The 17,431-nt window shown below is 36.0% G+C and overlaps 1 protein-coding gene across 1 annotated transcript; it reads right to left on the bottom strand.

Moving 5' to 3' along the window:
• Positions 1–2,525: 2,525 nt before the first annotated feature.
• OWL1 (DNAJ heat shock N-terminal domain-containing protein) lies at positions 2,526–9,473 on the bottom strand. The gene is made up of 13 exons (XM_068449524.2): positions 9,126–9,473; positions 8,458–8,744; positions 7,837–8,034; positions 7,634–7,748; positions 7,124–7,210; positions 6,815–6,903; positions 6,458–6,542; positions 5,020–5,073; positions 4,586–4,666; positions 3,886–3,963; positions 3,366–3,596; positions 2,857–2,964; positions 2,526–2,770 (listed from the first exon to the last, which is right to left on the bottom strand). The coding sequence occupies exons 1-13, from the start codon at positions 9,267–9,269 to the stop codon at positions 2,714–2,716; spliced, it is 1,614 nt and encodes a 537-aa protein (XP_068305625.2). The 5' UTR covers positions 9,270–9,473; the 3' UTR covers positions 2,526–2,713.
• Positions 9,474–17,431: the final 7,958 nt, after the last annotated feature.

Genomic DNA, 17,431 nt, shown 5'->3' with positions numbered 1-17,431 from the left:
TCATTCCTCGCTTAGGCAAGTCATAATTTGCGTTAATCATACTATATTTAGGTCATTAGTCCAACTGAGGTATGTCCTAAGACGCACTAATTTTTTCGAGATATCTCAGGACTTGGTGTTGAAACGAACTAGGAAAAGCAAAATATTTCCACCAAGGCCCAAATCCAACTCAACCTAAAAAGTTCCCCAACAATTTCTTTTTATTTTATTTTATTATTATTACTTTTTGCTGAGAGAACAAAATTTGGTGTTGGGTTAATGTGAAGGACAATCTTGGAATTTTAAAAATAAGTAAGGGTATAACAAGGAGGAAAAATCCATTTTGATTCTCCCAATAACCCGGAATTCAATTCCCACCAAATCGTAGAGAATCCAATTCCTCCAAACTTTGGAGTTGGATTCAATATTTATGTGGGTCCCACCAATTTTTTTATTCCAAATACTTGGTAAACATCGGAGTATTCCGTAATCAGAATTGAATTTCCCTTTTTTATTCCGATTGCCCTTGTGTAAACATGCCATCAATTTAAGGCACCTTATCAACTTGATAAGCCTTACGCCACTGCACAACATTCAAATGAATAGCCCTTTTAGACCATCTCCAATCTTTGGGGATAAAGCTTAAAAATTGAAGTCAGAAAATTTTATGCTATAAGCCAGAAACTGTTTTTCACCTCCAACCCTTGTGGCTTAAAATTTTAGCCCGTGATGATTAAATAATGATTTTAGCCTAATTTTTTATTTTTGGTAACTTTTTTTTTAAAATAAAATTTATGTAGATTATCTTAATTTATTTTTATGAACATTTTAGTCTACAAATATTTAAATTCCGATAAGTAATTAAAAATCATACAAATACATATGCATTTATAAAGTTTTAAGTTAATTTTGATTTAAATAATTTTCTTAAATAATTTTAGATTTTATTTAATTTTGGGCTGTCAATATATATATATATATATATATATTTTTTTTTACTATTAGATTTGATCTCATTTGATCATAGTCGTTAGATTATAAGTAAAAATAAAAACAAAAACAAAAAAAAGGGTTTGAACTATGATAGTTTGGTGGGCCCAAAATAATTTAAGCCATGCTTAAATCTTGGGATGAATCTAGCCCAGAGATATATTTTATCCCAGAGCTTATTTTAGCCCATGGTTGGAGATGATTTTTTTTTGGGGGGGGGGGGGGGGGGGGTGTTTAAAGCTTATATTTTAAGCTTTATCTCATGGATTGGAGATGATTTGAAGAGGTTTTGAAGCTTATATTTTAAGTTTTATCTCATGGAGATGGTCTTAGGATAGATAAGGAGCTAAAAATTATCTCAAAAAATATGATTATTCCTCCATTTCCAATTATCCACAACACAAAAGCAAAGACATCACACCAAGCAGTGGTATCATTCCATTACTCTTTAGACCTTAAATTAGCCATCAACTACTCATACAAATCAAGACTAAAAGCGTAAGTTATCTGATTGGAAACCAAAACAGTTGATAAAACACCTTAAACCCTGCCACAATCCCTTAGAAGGTGCAAAATAGATTCCTCAGGCCAAGAACAATAACTACATGAAGCATCCGTGGTCATATTTCTTCACATTCTCTGAGCATTAATGAGGAGTTTCCCCTTGAAAATAGCAAATTTTTTTTTTAATTTAGGCGGAATATGTAAATTCCGTATAAATTTCCATCCCACATCAGGCTACCACCCACCATACGAGAACCAACTAGAAGTAGTCTTCCAAACTTGGCATTAAAAGTACCAAGACCACCTTTATTGTTTAGCCTACAAACAAGGTGCCATTCCATTGACACAAATGAACCTTACGGTGCCCGCTCAATCTCCCTCCCCACCCACCCCCAAAAAACAGATACCTCTTAAGATTATCAAGGTCCTTACAGGAAGCTTGGAGGTCTGCATCATATAGATAGGAATTGAACAAGTCACAGCTTGAATAAGAGTAGGCTGACGAGCCTAGGACAACAGTTTGCTCTTCCACAGCATTACATAACCTTTCCATACACCGTTTGATAATTCCAGCTTGCTTAGGAGTAGCCTCAGAAAACAAAATTAGATCATCCGCTAAAAATAAATGAGATACACTTGGACCCAATTGAGAAGTTTTCACAGGCTTCCACACTTTTCTTCGAAAAGCAACAAAAGTAGGTTGCGACAACTTCTCAATGCATAACGCGAACAAATAAGGAGAGAAAATATCACTAAGAGAGTGAGAGAACAAGCCAAGCCTCACAATAGGCTAGCAATAATATGATTCAAATTCGCCTTTTGACAATAATAAGAACTAAAACCTCTCACTTTCAAGCGAAGAAGAATATTATTAGACCGTAGTACTAAGTGGCTCCTCCAGGAGATCTTTGAACTCCCAATAAGCTTCTCTTCCAAATTACTAAAAAAAAACATTAGGACCATTGCATAACACCTTCTGAATACCCTCCGACAGTTCTGTCAATTCTTTCAAATGGTTTTTGTTTTTTTTTTTTTTTTTTTAATTAAGTGCATTTGGGACCAGTAAAATCCATGTCATAAAAATGTGGTAATTAGTACACACAGACACAAACTTATTTGCAGGTTTCTAAATTAAATACAATATTTGTGAGGGAGTTGGGGGAATATGAAAGGAGGAAGATGCAAAATTGGGAGACTTAAAGGTAAGCAAATATAGATTTAAATATGGTCAAATGAAAAATCAAATTCTGTGCTCTTCCTGGGGTATTTGCAGCTCGTCATAATCGTCAACCGTAACCTGGTACAAAAGTTTCGTATTTTAGCCTACAGCAACAAAACTTCAGGATTCTGACCGAAAAACAAAAGCAAACTGAAGTGTAATACCTCATATCGGCCGCCACCATAAGTGTATTCCACGTACAACTGTTTAGGTTCTCCAGGACAGGGATCACAGAATCCCATAATGCCAGACTTCTTTACGCCTTTATGAAGCTGCCAGATTAAATTGATCAACCACAAGTGTTATAGAAACCACTGCAGCTCTAAAAGTTCAGATTTATTCTGGTTACAATAGACCCTGCAAACACGGCACGCCAAGCAGACGCACTTTGGCTGCTCAAGAATGACTTTCCGTTGTTTTCTTGAGCTAGAACATAACCCTCCCTTTCCCCTTAGGTCAACAGGAAAAGTAGAGTTGCCAAACTAAGGTTCCCTCACTTTAAGGTTTGTAAAACTCATTTTCATAGTTAGATTTCACTAATCACTACACATAATAATATGCATTTTCGGAACTGTATAATCAAGCTACATTCCCAGGATGATCTCATGAGCACTTAAAACTTAAGATTATCGAAAGATACTAAAAGCAGAAACAAATTTGTTAAAGAACCAACCTTCAGTTCTCCAGAGTCGCTGACAAGGAAATTTAGAGGCAGTTTAACATCAATGACCTGTGAATCATTTGATTCTACTGGTGCATCGCTTTTCTTCAAAGCTTTGAGATTCCCATACAATGCATTTGAAATTACCAGGCCCCCTATTTCTTGCTGCCTATTTTGTTTTCTCGTTGCTACATTCTGTAGTAACTTCTGAGCTTTGTCTGCTGCTGCTCTTGCCTCTCGAACCTGCAGACACAGGGTTTAGAAATTCTTTCAAATTCCACAATGAAAAATGTAAAATGTTAAACATAAGGAAATAAAAAAAGAGACAGATATCAGGTGTAAAGACTGCAGTGTATTAATTCGGGGAAATAAATTGTAAAACACAGAACTCTGAAGCCTGCATTATGTACACTTAAGCATCCAACTGAAAACCAGGTGCAACAGATATCTTTCAGCATCTCACCCAAAATGACAACAGAGACCAAAACTTAACGCTCTAATATTGCTATTTCGCACTTATGGATAATCATACCTGTGCAGAAGTTTTCTCCATATTCTCTAACGCCTTCTTCTTTTCCCTCTTAAGGTAGTAAGGTTTCAAAATGAATCTCTGCAAGCGTACAAAAAGGACACAGAATCAACAGACAGCATTAAGATCAAAATTAGAACTTCCAAGTCTCAATCCATCAAATACCAAGTTTTTCACACTACACAAAATGAAAATTTTTTGAAACGGAACTCTGCATAATAAAAGCAACTAATAATGTAACAAACCTTAGCTGCTAAATCACAGAAATGAAAACACTATATCAATGATCATTAAATAATAAATAAAGGGAGGAGGACAAAAATCTAATATTTTGCCACCAGATGGATCTACAGCCAATCTTGCCCTCAGATTTACATAATTAATTTCAAGTTGCAAGGACAAGACCAAATATAAAACTCGTTCATATAATGTTTGCTCATGGGTCTAAGTATAATTCACACTCTAACGAGTTATGAACAGAACAAGAGCAATAAACCTTTTCCTGATATACAGTTTGATATTTCAAACTGAACACAGTTTTCATCTAATATATGACTTTAAAAAGCCCGATTTAATAAAGAATGTTTAAAAGAAATAATGAACAAATCCTGGCAGTAAAAAACTTAGGCTTTGCCAGCATAAGGTAAAGAAGAAGAACATATTCAAAACAGATTAGCTAAAATTAAAGAAAATATGTAATAACCTTGAGTACGAAGTACACTGATGTTGGAATTAGAAATGCTCCAGTTGCAAACACAGGATCCAAATGCCTCGACAGCAAAACCTGCATGTAAAGCCATCAGCAACAGATCAAAACCTTGTAATGCCTAAACCTTGGTGATATCGAAAAATAGAGTTGAATTTACTTTATTCCAAAATGATATTAAGAGAGCCATGCATACATGACAAGAAAACATTCCAGAAACACATAAACAGATAGCAACATGTAACCTCCGTTTTGTATTTTGCACACTCAATGGCTCTTTAAACACTATACATGAAGTATTTCTAATCCGCAAGTGAAAGAATGAAATGGCATAGAAACACATAGAAAACTTCTGAGTAAAGGTCAAATACAGATAAAATTTGCACCCACACTAAAATACATAAAGAGTGAAATAATAAGATAAAGCTTACAGGGATAATTAACTTTTGACCCCCGCGATGCAACTCAAATTTCCAAAAGATACCCTGCAAGGAAGTGTATGAGATATCAATCACAGTTTAAACATGAGCTAACTGAAATACTGTGTAAAAGAAAAAATTACTGTATTTAAATGAACTCTAAACATTAGGCCATTATTAAACAAAATTTAATCTTTTCAAAGCACTTTATAGGAGGGAATATGGAACTGATGTAATTTTATAATCATCCACTAATTGTTTCACCAGAAACTTTGAGGAAGAATCAAATATCAAACCCAGAAAGATCAATTTCTTGATGAGGCTGTTGAAAAGAATAAAATAAAATAGAACAGATGAACCAAGAACCTGACCAAACCGGCCTGTTCAATATGATCCCTACAACTATAAGACGCAAACTTGGTTCCAGATGTATAAACATAGGTCTCTGATAGGTATGCAGTTCAAAGGTTTTTAAAATGTGTCAAAACCAAATGAACCAAGCGCGTGTCAATTGTCTAATTTTTTGGTACTATGTTTTCTTTTCCCCTAATTCTTGCTTCCCTTGTCAATTCATTGAAATTTCAAACTTGTTCTTTGATGCATGTACCCCTCTCTTGTTTGATAGTTTGACCATCCAAATTTGGACTATCAATCTTTATATCTGTGCACAATTATTAAACCATCAACATACCTTTACTTTCTTCACCGACTGCCCAAACATCTTTTCCCTAGCTGACATTTACATTTCCTTCAACTACTTCCTACTTCTTTGTTGTACTTTTATCGTTATTAATTTGCAAAAGATCCCTTGTTCAATTATGCTTTGATGCCTCTGAAATGTCAACCATTTATTATTAAAACCAATCAACCTCACTCTCCAAATCCATATTCTTTGGCTTGAGTTCAATCAGTTTCTCTAATCCCGTATTCTTTAGCTTGAATTGGATCAGTTTCTCCTCCTGATTTGGTTGATTTCAGGTTCGACATTCTGAACATGATAGATCTGTGCTGTTACCCCAGTACGACAATATTCAATTAACTGACCAATCCTAATCATTGAGCACCATTTCCAGGTTGTATGTTTTACTAAACATTGCAAAAATCCTGGAAGATATATTTTCTGTAAGTCCAGGAATATTTAATTTTATCCTAAATGATGGATGGAAACTTCTAGCAGTATTAACCTACCAAAATTTTCTATATCTTTTTATAAGAATAAGAGGAAAGGTCTTTAAAAACTCAAGATATCAATTCAAGTTGGTTGTACTCATTATTTCCTCTATAAACTATACCGATAAAACTCATATAGCACCAAAAAAAATTGGAAAATTAAGAAATACAACAAAAAGAAAACAAATCCAATTAAGAAAATGGTATCTGGAAAATATATTTCATGAAATAAATGCAGCCTAAAGCTTCTGAAAAATATATAGATTTTTGTCTGAATCACCTGAATTCCTATTGAATACAACATACGGACAGTGCTGAACTGGGATAATTTTCTCCCACCACCAATTTCAATCTCAAGGGCAGTGCTGCATCAATAATGTCTAAAATCAGAAAACGCATAACATGAGCACTTATATTTACCTAAATTAGTGTCGACATTTGGTTGTTCCTGCTTATATATTAATCCACGTATCTTAGTTGAGTACAAAAGGAGGCACCATATACGAAAAATTGGTACTATGGAATGTAAACCTTTTTTTAATGAAAAGTGGAATGAAATTGAGTATGAAACAAATACTATAGAGGATAAGTCACCATAGCATTAACTGATAATATATCAACCAACCAACAAGCATACCTTCCAATTTTTCCTGAAATACGGCCATGAGACTTTGATGAAAAGCGATGATTGTAATGAGCTGATGCCTCAAAAGTATCTATACCACACTGTCGAAATTGAAAATAAATTAAGTGAAATAAAGGAGAGTAAATTATGCTTTACTAAGTCACCAAGTGAGATGAACGATGTAATGTATATCAAGCAATTGAATTCATAAAAACTAAAAGAATGCTGAATGTAAAATTTAGAAGACGACAGGTTGGAGTGCATTATAATCGTGAACTTGTAGACTGTTCTACAACTAATAGGGGTAATAACATGCTGTACCTTGAGCTCTCCAGCAGCAGACAATTTCTCTTGTTTCTTTCGCCAACCTACTGACACGGCTGATTCTGAGCCTAAAGAGAGGTGTATCTGTCAAGGAGAAGGTGAAACCCCCCCGGAGCCAATGAAAAAATAACAATATTAGCCATTCACAAATAAGTCAATACAAAATCAGATATTTACTCTTTTTTTATTCTCCTTAATAAGTGGCATTTTACCTAGATCAATTTATATTTTTACTTCTATCAGGGTTCATAACTTATTTGACCTTTCTTCATCTTTTCCTTAAAAAATAAATAAAACACGTCCCTACTGATAGAATAAATTACATTACAAACATAGTGATAGTAATGTATCCAACGCATTCATGACTACAAGCATATTCCAACATTTCTCTAATTAGTCATGCATGACATGTTATTGGTGATGTTACCAAATACAATAAAAAGCACAACAGTACCCGAAAAGATAAAATAAATCAAATGAGTCAACTAGAACAAGAAATGCACATACATTTCCACTTGCAGTTTCAGATAGTTGTCGTGTCCAACTGTTGGTGAGATTCAATGAACCATCTTTCAAAGAAAGTGAAAGTCCAGATGTGGCAGTTAAATGCGAAGATAAGTTACTGGAAAAAAGAGACAATGAAGATTATAAAGAGGAACCACAATGTGCTGAAAAGAAAATTCAAAGTGACTCGAGCAAAATAAGCTTACCGAGTTGTCTGCACCCCAATAAGTGACCGTAACCCAGCTGAACCTATGAACTCTATAGAAGAAACGGAAGACATCTGATGTCCAAATACAACTGTAGCGGCTCCACCGCCAGCATTCCCATTAACTGCCAAATTTCCACCAATTGAAAGGGTGTTGTGCTTTGATAACTGAGACTGAACTGAACTTGTCATAGCCATCCTGACGTTTATTTATAAGAAATCAGTTTCCGAGAAAACAATAGACACTATGATGCAGAAAAACCAAAGCATACAACTATATTGAACATCATGCCTTTAAGATATCAAGGATCAATGTGATTTTGATAGGGTTCTAAGAACGTAACCGTGTGGGAAAGACAGTGATATTTTAATAAGATGAGGGGAAAAATTGCAAGGGGAAAAATTGCAAGCCTACAAAAAATGGTCGAGATGTACAAAATGCAACTACAAGTAACAGGCAGACACTCAAATTTGAACTACATAATAAAATGACACTCAAATTAAAATTAAAATTTCTCCATGGGCATCAAAAGGCTTACTAGCGAAAGAAATGATTATATTCAAGATGATCGATTGAATGAAGGGAGAAAAAGATAATAAAGAGACTGGAACTGAGCCGTACCCTCTCATAATGCCATGTCCATGTAAAAAGTGTGGCAAAGACATATTAGCCAATATTGTACCAGAAGGTCGGAAATGTGCTGCGACCTTCTCTTGTTCCTTCATTTTCCGCAACCTCTCCAGTTCTTCCTTTAACTCTTCTGCTTTATTCAGTTTTGTCCCAAGTTCCAAACCAGAAGTCAACCCTTCCATCCCATAAATGTCATATATCTTCCTTTTATTCTCATCTGACAATATCTCATACGCTTGGCATATCCGCTGAAAGTTTTCTGTAGCGGTCTCTTTCATCTGAAAACAAACATTCAACGACATCACTAATCAGTTACCACTTTCCACGAAACTAAATTCGACTGCCAACATTGTTGAAGACGTACAAACAAGTCTAACATTTAGGGTTGCTAATTCTAAGACAGTTGAATGAACTTCAAAACTTTAACACTTTCGGTTTGATTGCATTAAAAGATTATAACAGAAACACCTCATTAGATTTCAACCTTAAGCAACGAACACCAAACATTACAATCAAACATCAACGCAGCATTTCAATAACTAAATCGACACCGCCAAAGACAAATCAAACATAAATTAGCAATTGGGTATCAATCCAATAAGCAAAAGATTCAAACTTTAGTATTTACAAACCAAATTTAAAAAATTAAATAAATTTACATGAGGAGCTTGGTATTTATCAGGGTGATAGACTTGGGCCCACTGCCGGTAAGCTTTTCTGATTTCCTCATCGGAGGCTTCCGGTGAGATGTGAAGCAGCGCGTACAGTTCTCTGTTGGGCGGTCCTTCTTCCTCTTCCATCATCTCTCTACTTTCTCTGTACTTTTGGCTCTAGGGTTTTGCAGAGAGTGGCAATTTTTTGGGTTCGGAAGGTTACTTCAGAGGACGACCGTGGCAGTTACATTTAGGGGTTTAGGGGTTTCTACCATTGACATTTGACAGACGGGGCGTGGGGTACACCGTACCACACAATGACGCTGTTTTTTTCGATATCCTTGACGTGCACCCAATTTTAACTTCTCTCTCTTTCACCAATATTTATGGGCCGGGTTGGGATGTTCAAAACCCACGAAAGCCCATTGGGCTAAAACCTATGGGAAGGCCAACATTGACAAAATACCAAGGGGCCCATTTGGTGGGTGATGTGATTGCGCCTTATGAATGAGATTAGATTGGTGTGGATGATTTACATAACTCATGTGTGTGGTTGGGTTACATAACTCACCATATTTTCCTTTATTTCGGATTTGTAACTGATCCAGTCCATATTATAATTTTTTTTCACCAAATATTGACTAGAGACCCCACATTTTATATGATATTTGTACCACTTCTATACTCTCAAATAGAGATAGGTTTGTCTCACGTGTATGGGTTGGGGTTACCTCTAGGCTCTATCCAATCTATTAGGCCTATGGCTATCTTCAACAATGGAAGATTAGAAGTGTGGAGGATTATGTTTTAGTCCTTCAAAGTATTATTTTCAGTTTTTATCACAAATAATGGAACTGGCTAAAATACTTACATGTATTTATTGCAATCACCATCTGATAGTTAGATATCATTCATGTGAATATATGTCTAAATATATGTAAGTATTCTAGCCAAATCCGAAATATCTGAAATTGACTCATCTCTTTAAAATGGTCTCTCAATTAGAAAATCAATCAATTTCGTCTATGAATACGGTTACTGCAAATTAATACGATCATTTCGTTAAAATTTTGTCAAAACTTATATTAATGTGTAGTCTTGGTTATAAATTTTTTTATCTCTAACAATTTAGAGTTATATACTAACAGTTTATTGTATTTTGATAAAGAATAAAGATATAAGAAGCCCACAAGGGTTCCACAAAAAAACGTTGTTGAGTAGGATGTAAGTGACCAATAACTCTTTGCTGAAGATGGCCTTAGAAGTTGAATTGTCGGCGTAGTTAGCATCCATGTTACACGAGCGCACGCACACACACTAAATGCTCAAGAATTTGTATTTAGTGATGAATTTAAGGTGGTATGTTCTTACTAATTTGATAAGTGCTACTCTTCATTGCCACTGCAGTCAAACATCTAAAGCTTAAACCTTTTAACATAAGAATAAGATGACTAATTCTTCGTCTTATTTTTGTTTAAGACTGAGACCTGCATTTGTGAAAACATATATATTATATCCAACATGTTATGAGTATTGTGACAAAAGAAAATAATTGAAAGGCTCGCAAACATTTCAATTTCTGCATTGCTGACCCAAGAATTGATCACAACATCTCCAACACATCATGAGGCCATGATCACGGGGAGAGAAACTTCCTGGAAAATTCGTTACCAATACCAATATGTATAGGGCCCTCAGTTCGGTTGCCATCCTGCATGCGTAGTGGCTTTGGATGTATGCTAACCCAAGTGTGAAAATTTGTTGTTGAGGACAGGAGTGCAATTTTTATGAAATGAGTTTATTGTGACGTGATGTGCTAGTTTAATACTGCATTACCATGCACATAAGAGAGCAACCTACACTTCAAAATATAAAGAAATGTAGGATAGCGCAATGCTAGGATCGTCCATTGATAATAATAGTAACGGGTTGGACGAGGAAGGGAACATGGCCTCATAGACGTTTTCAGGATTGGTTGGAATATTCATCAGCCGAATCATACTACGGTTAATAAAACTATAAATGTTTTAAATCTTAGGATCGTAAGCAAAAGAGGTCATCTCGAGCCCTAGATAGCGCTTGAGTTGGGTTCCGTGGATGGTAGGACAATGCCGGTGTCACATGCCTTTACTTAAAATAAAAATAGATTAACCCTACAACATGCCTTATTTTTATTAATGCCAGAAGCATGTTTTTACTAGCTCTTAGCCAGGACCATCAAATAAATTAATTCATCCTAATTAAATTCAAGAGTGTCATGAGGTACTATTTAAAATAATTTATTTGTACATAAATCACAGTTTGACATGTTGAGTAAAAACTTTTTTTTTTTTAACTTTTCTACATATATGTGTACGGAAATTCTCTATGTAGATTTAACTAAATTAGCAAGAGTCAGAGTACATAAAGTGGGTGTATACAAATTTACCATCAGAGCAGTTCCAACCGAAGCTCCTGCTCGAGGGACGGGCTCCAGAACAGGGCTAGATTGCCCGAGGGAGGAAGTCTAGCGTTGGCTAGCGAGGGAGCCCGAGCAGGCTCAAGCACCAGGCCCGTTGATTCGTGCCGGCTCGAGCGCCCGAAGGCAATCTGACATGGGTTGATGTCAGGACGACGTCTCCACGCTTTTTGAGGGCCACATAGACGTGGGTTCCAATGAAACCAACTGTGCCGGTGACGAGAACGGATCTCCGCCGCTTCCTCCTCCCGCGACCACCGTCTCTTGCTGCTACTGCAACTTCAAATTCTGGGTTTTCAACCAACCCCTCTTCCATTTCGGCAAGACCCATTACCTGATTCTCAGGGCTTGGTTCTCCGTCGGCGTCAGATTCAATTTAACCTTGCTCTTCTCCGTCTCCCTCCACCTCATATGGGAGCTCGGCAGAGCTCTCAATCTCTTCCATGGAAGCTTCTTCGTCCACGATGAAAACAAGTTTTGTGAAAAAAATACTATTATTTTTTAAATAAAAAAATACTATTATTTTATTGCATATTGTCAGGGTTATTCAAGTGCAACGGTGAAAATGCAAAAAGCAATTACTGTTCACTAGATGGATTGAATAATGAATAGACTGAGGGAGACTCACACGTAGGAGTTGCTCTCATCCATATAATATCGTGCCCGGGTCAGCAGAGAAAATTGAAAGCTTAGGAATGTGACACATGTATGCTGCTGATAATGTCAAGTATTACTCTTGTTCCCTTCCACTTTCTTTTACCTGCCGACATCAACCCAACTATTTGTCAAGCTCTTCACTCTCATCTCATTCACTCAGCTTGCTCATAAGCGCGCTCTCTCTCTCTCTCTCTCTCTCTCTCTCTCTCTCTCTCTCCCCATAAATATCTATATATATATATATATATGTACACCCGTCATATGGTTTTCACATGGCAGTTGTAGCACTCATCAAACTCAAAGTCGTCACCATGTCCACCTCCCACAGCAGCGCTGTGCTGACTGGGTTGATCTGGCCGTTTGTCCTCAAACTCTCTTTCAGCTTCAGGCTTGTTCATCAGACCTACTCCGAAATCATCCATGCATGGAGGCTCTTCTTTTTCCAGCTCAATCAGATTGCAGCCGTTGATTTGGATGACGATGCAAATCATCATCATCGGCAGCCAGCTACTAGGCTGCAACGAACTCTGAGGCTGCTGCAACGGACTGTGACCCAAGAAAGACAATCAGAGGCCTTGGAATTGGATGAGCAGAGCTTTCATGCCCTCACCATGGTTGCACTTTGATGAGCTTCATTTTGCCAATTTGGGTGAGAATCTATGAAGTAATATATATAAAAGGGATGATTATTAGCATTTAAAAAATTTCATTTGGTACTCTAAATTTTTTATAATTAGAAAAAATATATATATTTGTGGGGAGTGTAGAATGAAATTTTTAGAAGATTAATAACAATTATATATATATATATATGGATATATGTATGTATACGTATGTGCACGCGCCTGCTTTTTTTTATTGGGATTCGGTAACTGGTTTTTAGTACTTTTATTTTTTATTTTGTATTTTTGCCAACTTTAGTACTTCTATTTTACTCTTGGTTTGTTACCTAAGTATACATGAGTTCGGATACTCGTTGGATCTTCTATGTAAGAATTTCGGGAATTTTATGAATCGTGTCCGTATCTTGTTTGTAAGAATTTTGAGAATTTTGAGAATTTTATGAATCGTGTTCGTTCATAGTACATCTTACAATTATAAATTATTTTAAATATTTTTATTTAAAAATAAACATAAACAATGTTTGACAAAATTTGACCATACGATGAATGGACACAATTCACGAATTCTCAAGATCCTCACCAAAAGGATCTGGAGAGGATCCTGATGGATTATACATGGAAATGTTGATCTAATCGGTTAATTAAGTTAAGATGCTTTAAACTAGCTTGTTAAATTCTGTTCTCTGCTTTGCCTTGTGTCACAAGATCTTCCATTATATACTATTTCTCAACACCCTCATGTTTAAAGGTGTTTCTTGATATTTTTTATTCGATCAAAATGTTAAAAATAAATAAGGGTTGCTATTTAGTACTATGATGTAGTGGTATTTTTCTTCATTTGTAACTGAGAGGGCTTAAATCTAATTCTTGCCAAATGCGAAGTTGAACCACATTATTATGGCTGCCCTAGTGTGAGGTTTAGCACACTCTTTCATCCCTTTTAGTATATATACTATCGTTTGTTAAAAAAATAATAAATAAATAAGGGTTGGTTGGGAAAAAATGATGTGGAAATCATTAGTAGGAGTGGGTTTGAAAATCTGAAAACTGAAAACCAAACCAAAATCGAAAAGAACCAAATCGAAAACCAAACCGAAATCGAAAAAACCAAATCGAAAACCTAACCGAAGTTGAAAAAATCGAACCAAATAAAAGCAAAGCGAAATCAAATCGAACCGAAGTTGGATGGTCTGGTTTTGAGTTTTGGGGTTCAGAAACTGAACCGTACTGCACCGAATTTGAAACTCACTTAAAATGACGTTGTTTTATCCCTTCATGTGTCCACCCTCATTCTATCCTGTGTATGGATCTTATGCATGCTCTCTACTACTTTCACTCACTCTCGTCATCTAGTGATCTGCTGTGAAGAGTATAATCATACTATTATATATTTAAAAATGAAGAGTATAATCATACATATTATTTTATAACGGCCTACAAAATCACAAAAATTCAGAAAACATATAAATGGTGGATACATAAAAGTTTGAAATTTTTTAAAGTCTTGTAAAATGTATGAGGTTCGAATTATTTTTCAAAAATTTCAAGACAAAATTGATTCCGAAATTTTTTGATAAATTCTGATAAATCCAATTTAGATGTAATTTTTTATTTTTAGATTGGCACTAAAATGCTTGTTTTCGATCCGACTGGAAATCACCTATATTCTCCTCTTTTTATCTCTCACATCACTTGATGTTATACCATTTTTCCAAGCAAAAGGCAATAGTTGGGATGTGAAGGCTAAAACTTATGGGAGCTGATTTTCACAAACGTATTTTAGTCTTTCACACAATTTCCTTTATTACATAGGAGCACATAGATGACAAAAATGTGTTGGTATCATTTTCAAAATTATTATTATTAGTTTTATTAATTGGGTCATTTTGATTTAATTTAAAATAAATAACACATTTGAGCTCATTGTCATAAAAAATTAATCATAAAACATTTGAGCACATTAATTGAGATGACATGAAAATCACTTGAAATTGCCTTTCTTTCTTTTGGTCGAAGAAGAGTTTCATTAAAACAGAGGGGAAACACCAGCGAGAAACATACAGTATAGGCAAAAAGCAAAGTGGCCAAAAGAGTTAGAGGAACAAGAATAGGTTGTAACTCGACAAAAAGAGCATCTTATGTCCAACCCCTAAATAGCCATCTAGCACAACAACAATAACAAAAAAAAAAAAAAAAAAAAAAAAAAGGATCAATGAAGAAGGGAGGCCGTCAATTAAAAGAATTTGAACCAGAAAGGATGGAGGTCTGATGATTCAGACTTTTGGACACATTCCTTTTTTACAAAGTGATGCAACCCAGTCAGCTGCAGAGTTTGCTTGATGTGGAATCCAACTTCACTTGAGAAGTTGGAATCGACAAAAATTTCTAATTTGAAGAAGGATAAGGTAATCGACCATCTTTGGCTTTTAATATTTCCATTAAGGTTGCAAATTAGCTCCTTAGAGTCTGACTTGAAGATGACTGATGAGTAATTATAGTGGATAGCCGTCTCCAGAGTCAAATTCTAAGGGGGAACTAGCAGTACCCTTCTTTGTAATACTAGTCACGATAGCACCATTGGAATATCGTGCCACACACCAAGTCCCGTCGAACCATCCTTTTTAGGCCACGCACCATCAAAGTTTACCTTGATGATACCCCCAGGAGGTAGGTACCAAGATGACGCTAAACCATAGAACAATAATATAGAACTTCATGGAAGGAGTTCACAGGAACTTCATGGGAGACTGTAGAAACGCAAACGCAACTTAATATGCTTGAGAAGCCTTGTCATTTACAGAAGGTTGCTGGCCATTGAAACTACAGTGGCATCGAACTTTCCAGATTTCCTAGCAAACAAGGGAAGCAATAATGTATAATCTGGATTGGTTTTCCTTGTAGCGACCAGTAACATCCTTTAGAGGAAGTGTAACACCCTAGAAAATTTAAAATATATCAAAATGTAGAAAAAATTATCAACAAGTGGAAAATGCCCCTCGTTGACTAAACGTAAATTTACAAGGATGTATTTTATCCTCATATATTTTATTTTATTTCTTGACATATCTGGATAGAGTTTGATCCTACGAGTGCGTAGGTGAAAACCGTTCATGAAATGGAATTATAACGAATAAGTTATTAACGATTGAAGTGGAGGGCAAAATAGATATTTTTCCATTAATTTGGAAGGCTCCAGAAAATCTGAAGCAATGGGAGTGCCACGTGTGTGGCTGAGATGAAGCGGCAAGGAGAGAAAGGAGAGTGGAGAGGGATTGGACGGACCAATCAGAAACCAAGGAAGGGAGGAAAATGAGAGAATGGGGAGAAAGGGGGAAAACAGGTGTCTTGACCCGTGCGACCCAACAAGCGTTGCCATGGAAATCCGATGGTCTCCTAGCCAAATTCTGGCGAGTTGAAGTCCCTCACCACTTGGACATCATTTCCCATCATCCCCTCTACCTATTCTACCCCAAATTCGATACAAATTAGCCTTAAAATTGGTAAGACTGCGTCTATGGGTGTTCTGGTTCTTAGATATCAATTCCCCAAATTTGAAACAAATCTCTTCGATTACCACCGCCTATAGCATCCTCTTGAGGCCTGGAACAAAGCCCAAACAACTATAGGGGTAGCGGAGCACCGGAGGTGACGGATCGAAGCCACCAATTCTTAGGGTTTTCGTCGGGTTCAAGGGAAGTTGGAGCTTTTCCCAGCCAAATTGGACTTGGCCACAGGTATAAAGTTTGTTGTACTCTTTGAGATCTTCATTTCTGTAAAATTTGAGAATTTTTTGAAATAGTTGAGTTTTCCTGCGAGTCGGGGCGGCCGATCGCCACCAACGGCGACGTGTACAATGGTGCATCGCCAGAGGGCCATCCATGCTATTTTAAGGCTAAATTAGATGTCCTGAATTCAGTTTTGATATTTGTATGGCGTAGGTTGATTGTTTGAACCTAAATTCACTACGATAAGTTGCTTGGTCAATATTTGAATCAGCCATCCGACCGTTGGATCGTCACCAAACTTTGATACATTAAAATAAATAATATTTGAGGACCTTAGGAACTTACGGATCAAGAATCCGACGTACGGATCTTCCCAAATTGGATTTGTAAGTTTGTGAAATAAAACGTTGATTGCCACTTGAATTTGTGATTGGTGGAGATCCGACCGCTGGATTATAATGAAATTTTAGTATGTTGTTCTAGAAGCATAAGGTGAACTACGAATGGCTTGATCCCTTCATATAGGGTATGTAGGCAGTCTAACCAAGATGTTAGATGCAGCCATAACTAAACAAAATGATTATATATATATATATTTTTTTTTTTTGTGGTTAGTTAGAATTATTATTAACCACTATTTTTATCATGGCCTACCTATGTGTTTGGCTTCCAAATTAGAAATTTTGGGATGTTATAGGAAGGAACCATTTATCGAATGTGGTAATAACTTGAAGGTCAATCCAGTAGTTTAGAGCAGAAGCAAACCAAACATCACACGTCCAAGAGCACATAAACAATACATGCTAAACAGTTTCAGGAAAATCCTTACATAAAAAAATACTATTATTT

Source organism: Pyrus communis, chromosome 6 (genome assembly GCF_041283825.1).
Source record: "Pyrus communis isolate YQ-2024b chromosome 6, ASM4128382v1, whole genome shotgun sequence".
Lineage (NCBI taxonomy): Eukaryota > Viridiplantae > Streptophyta > Magnoliopsida > Rosales > Rosaceae > Pyrus > Pyrus communis.
Note: the sequence above shows the minus strand (reverse complement) of the source record. Positions and strands in the feature narration are given on the sequence as shown.

Bases quoted from the DNA above. Each gene is read 5' to 3' on its own strand.
- OWL1 (XM_068449524.2), bottom strand. From the start codon at position 9,269: ATGATGGAAGAGGAAGAAGGACCGCCCAACAGAGAACTGTACGCGCTG. The intron at 8,745-9,125 runs GTAAATTTATTT...GTTTGTTTTCAG, and splicing joins ATAAATACCAAGCTCCTCAT to ATGAAAGAGACCGCTACAGA. The intron at 7,749-7,836 runs GTAAGCTTATTT...TCTTTTTTCCAG, and splicing joins ATTGGGGTGCAGACAACTCG to TAACTTATCTTCGCATTTAA.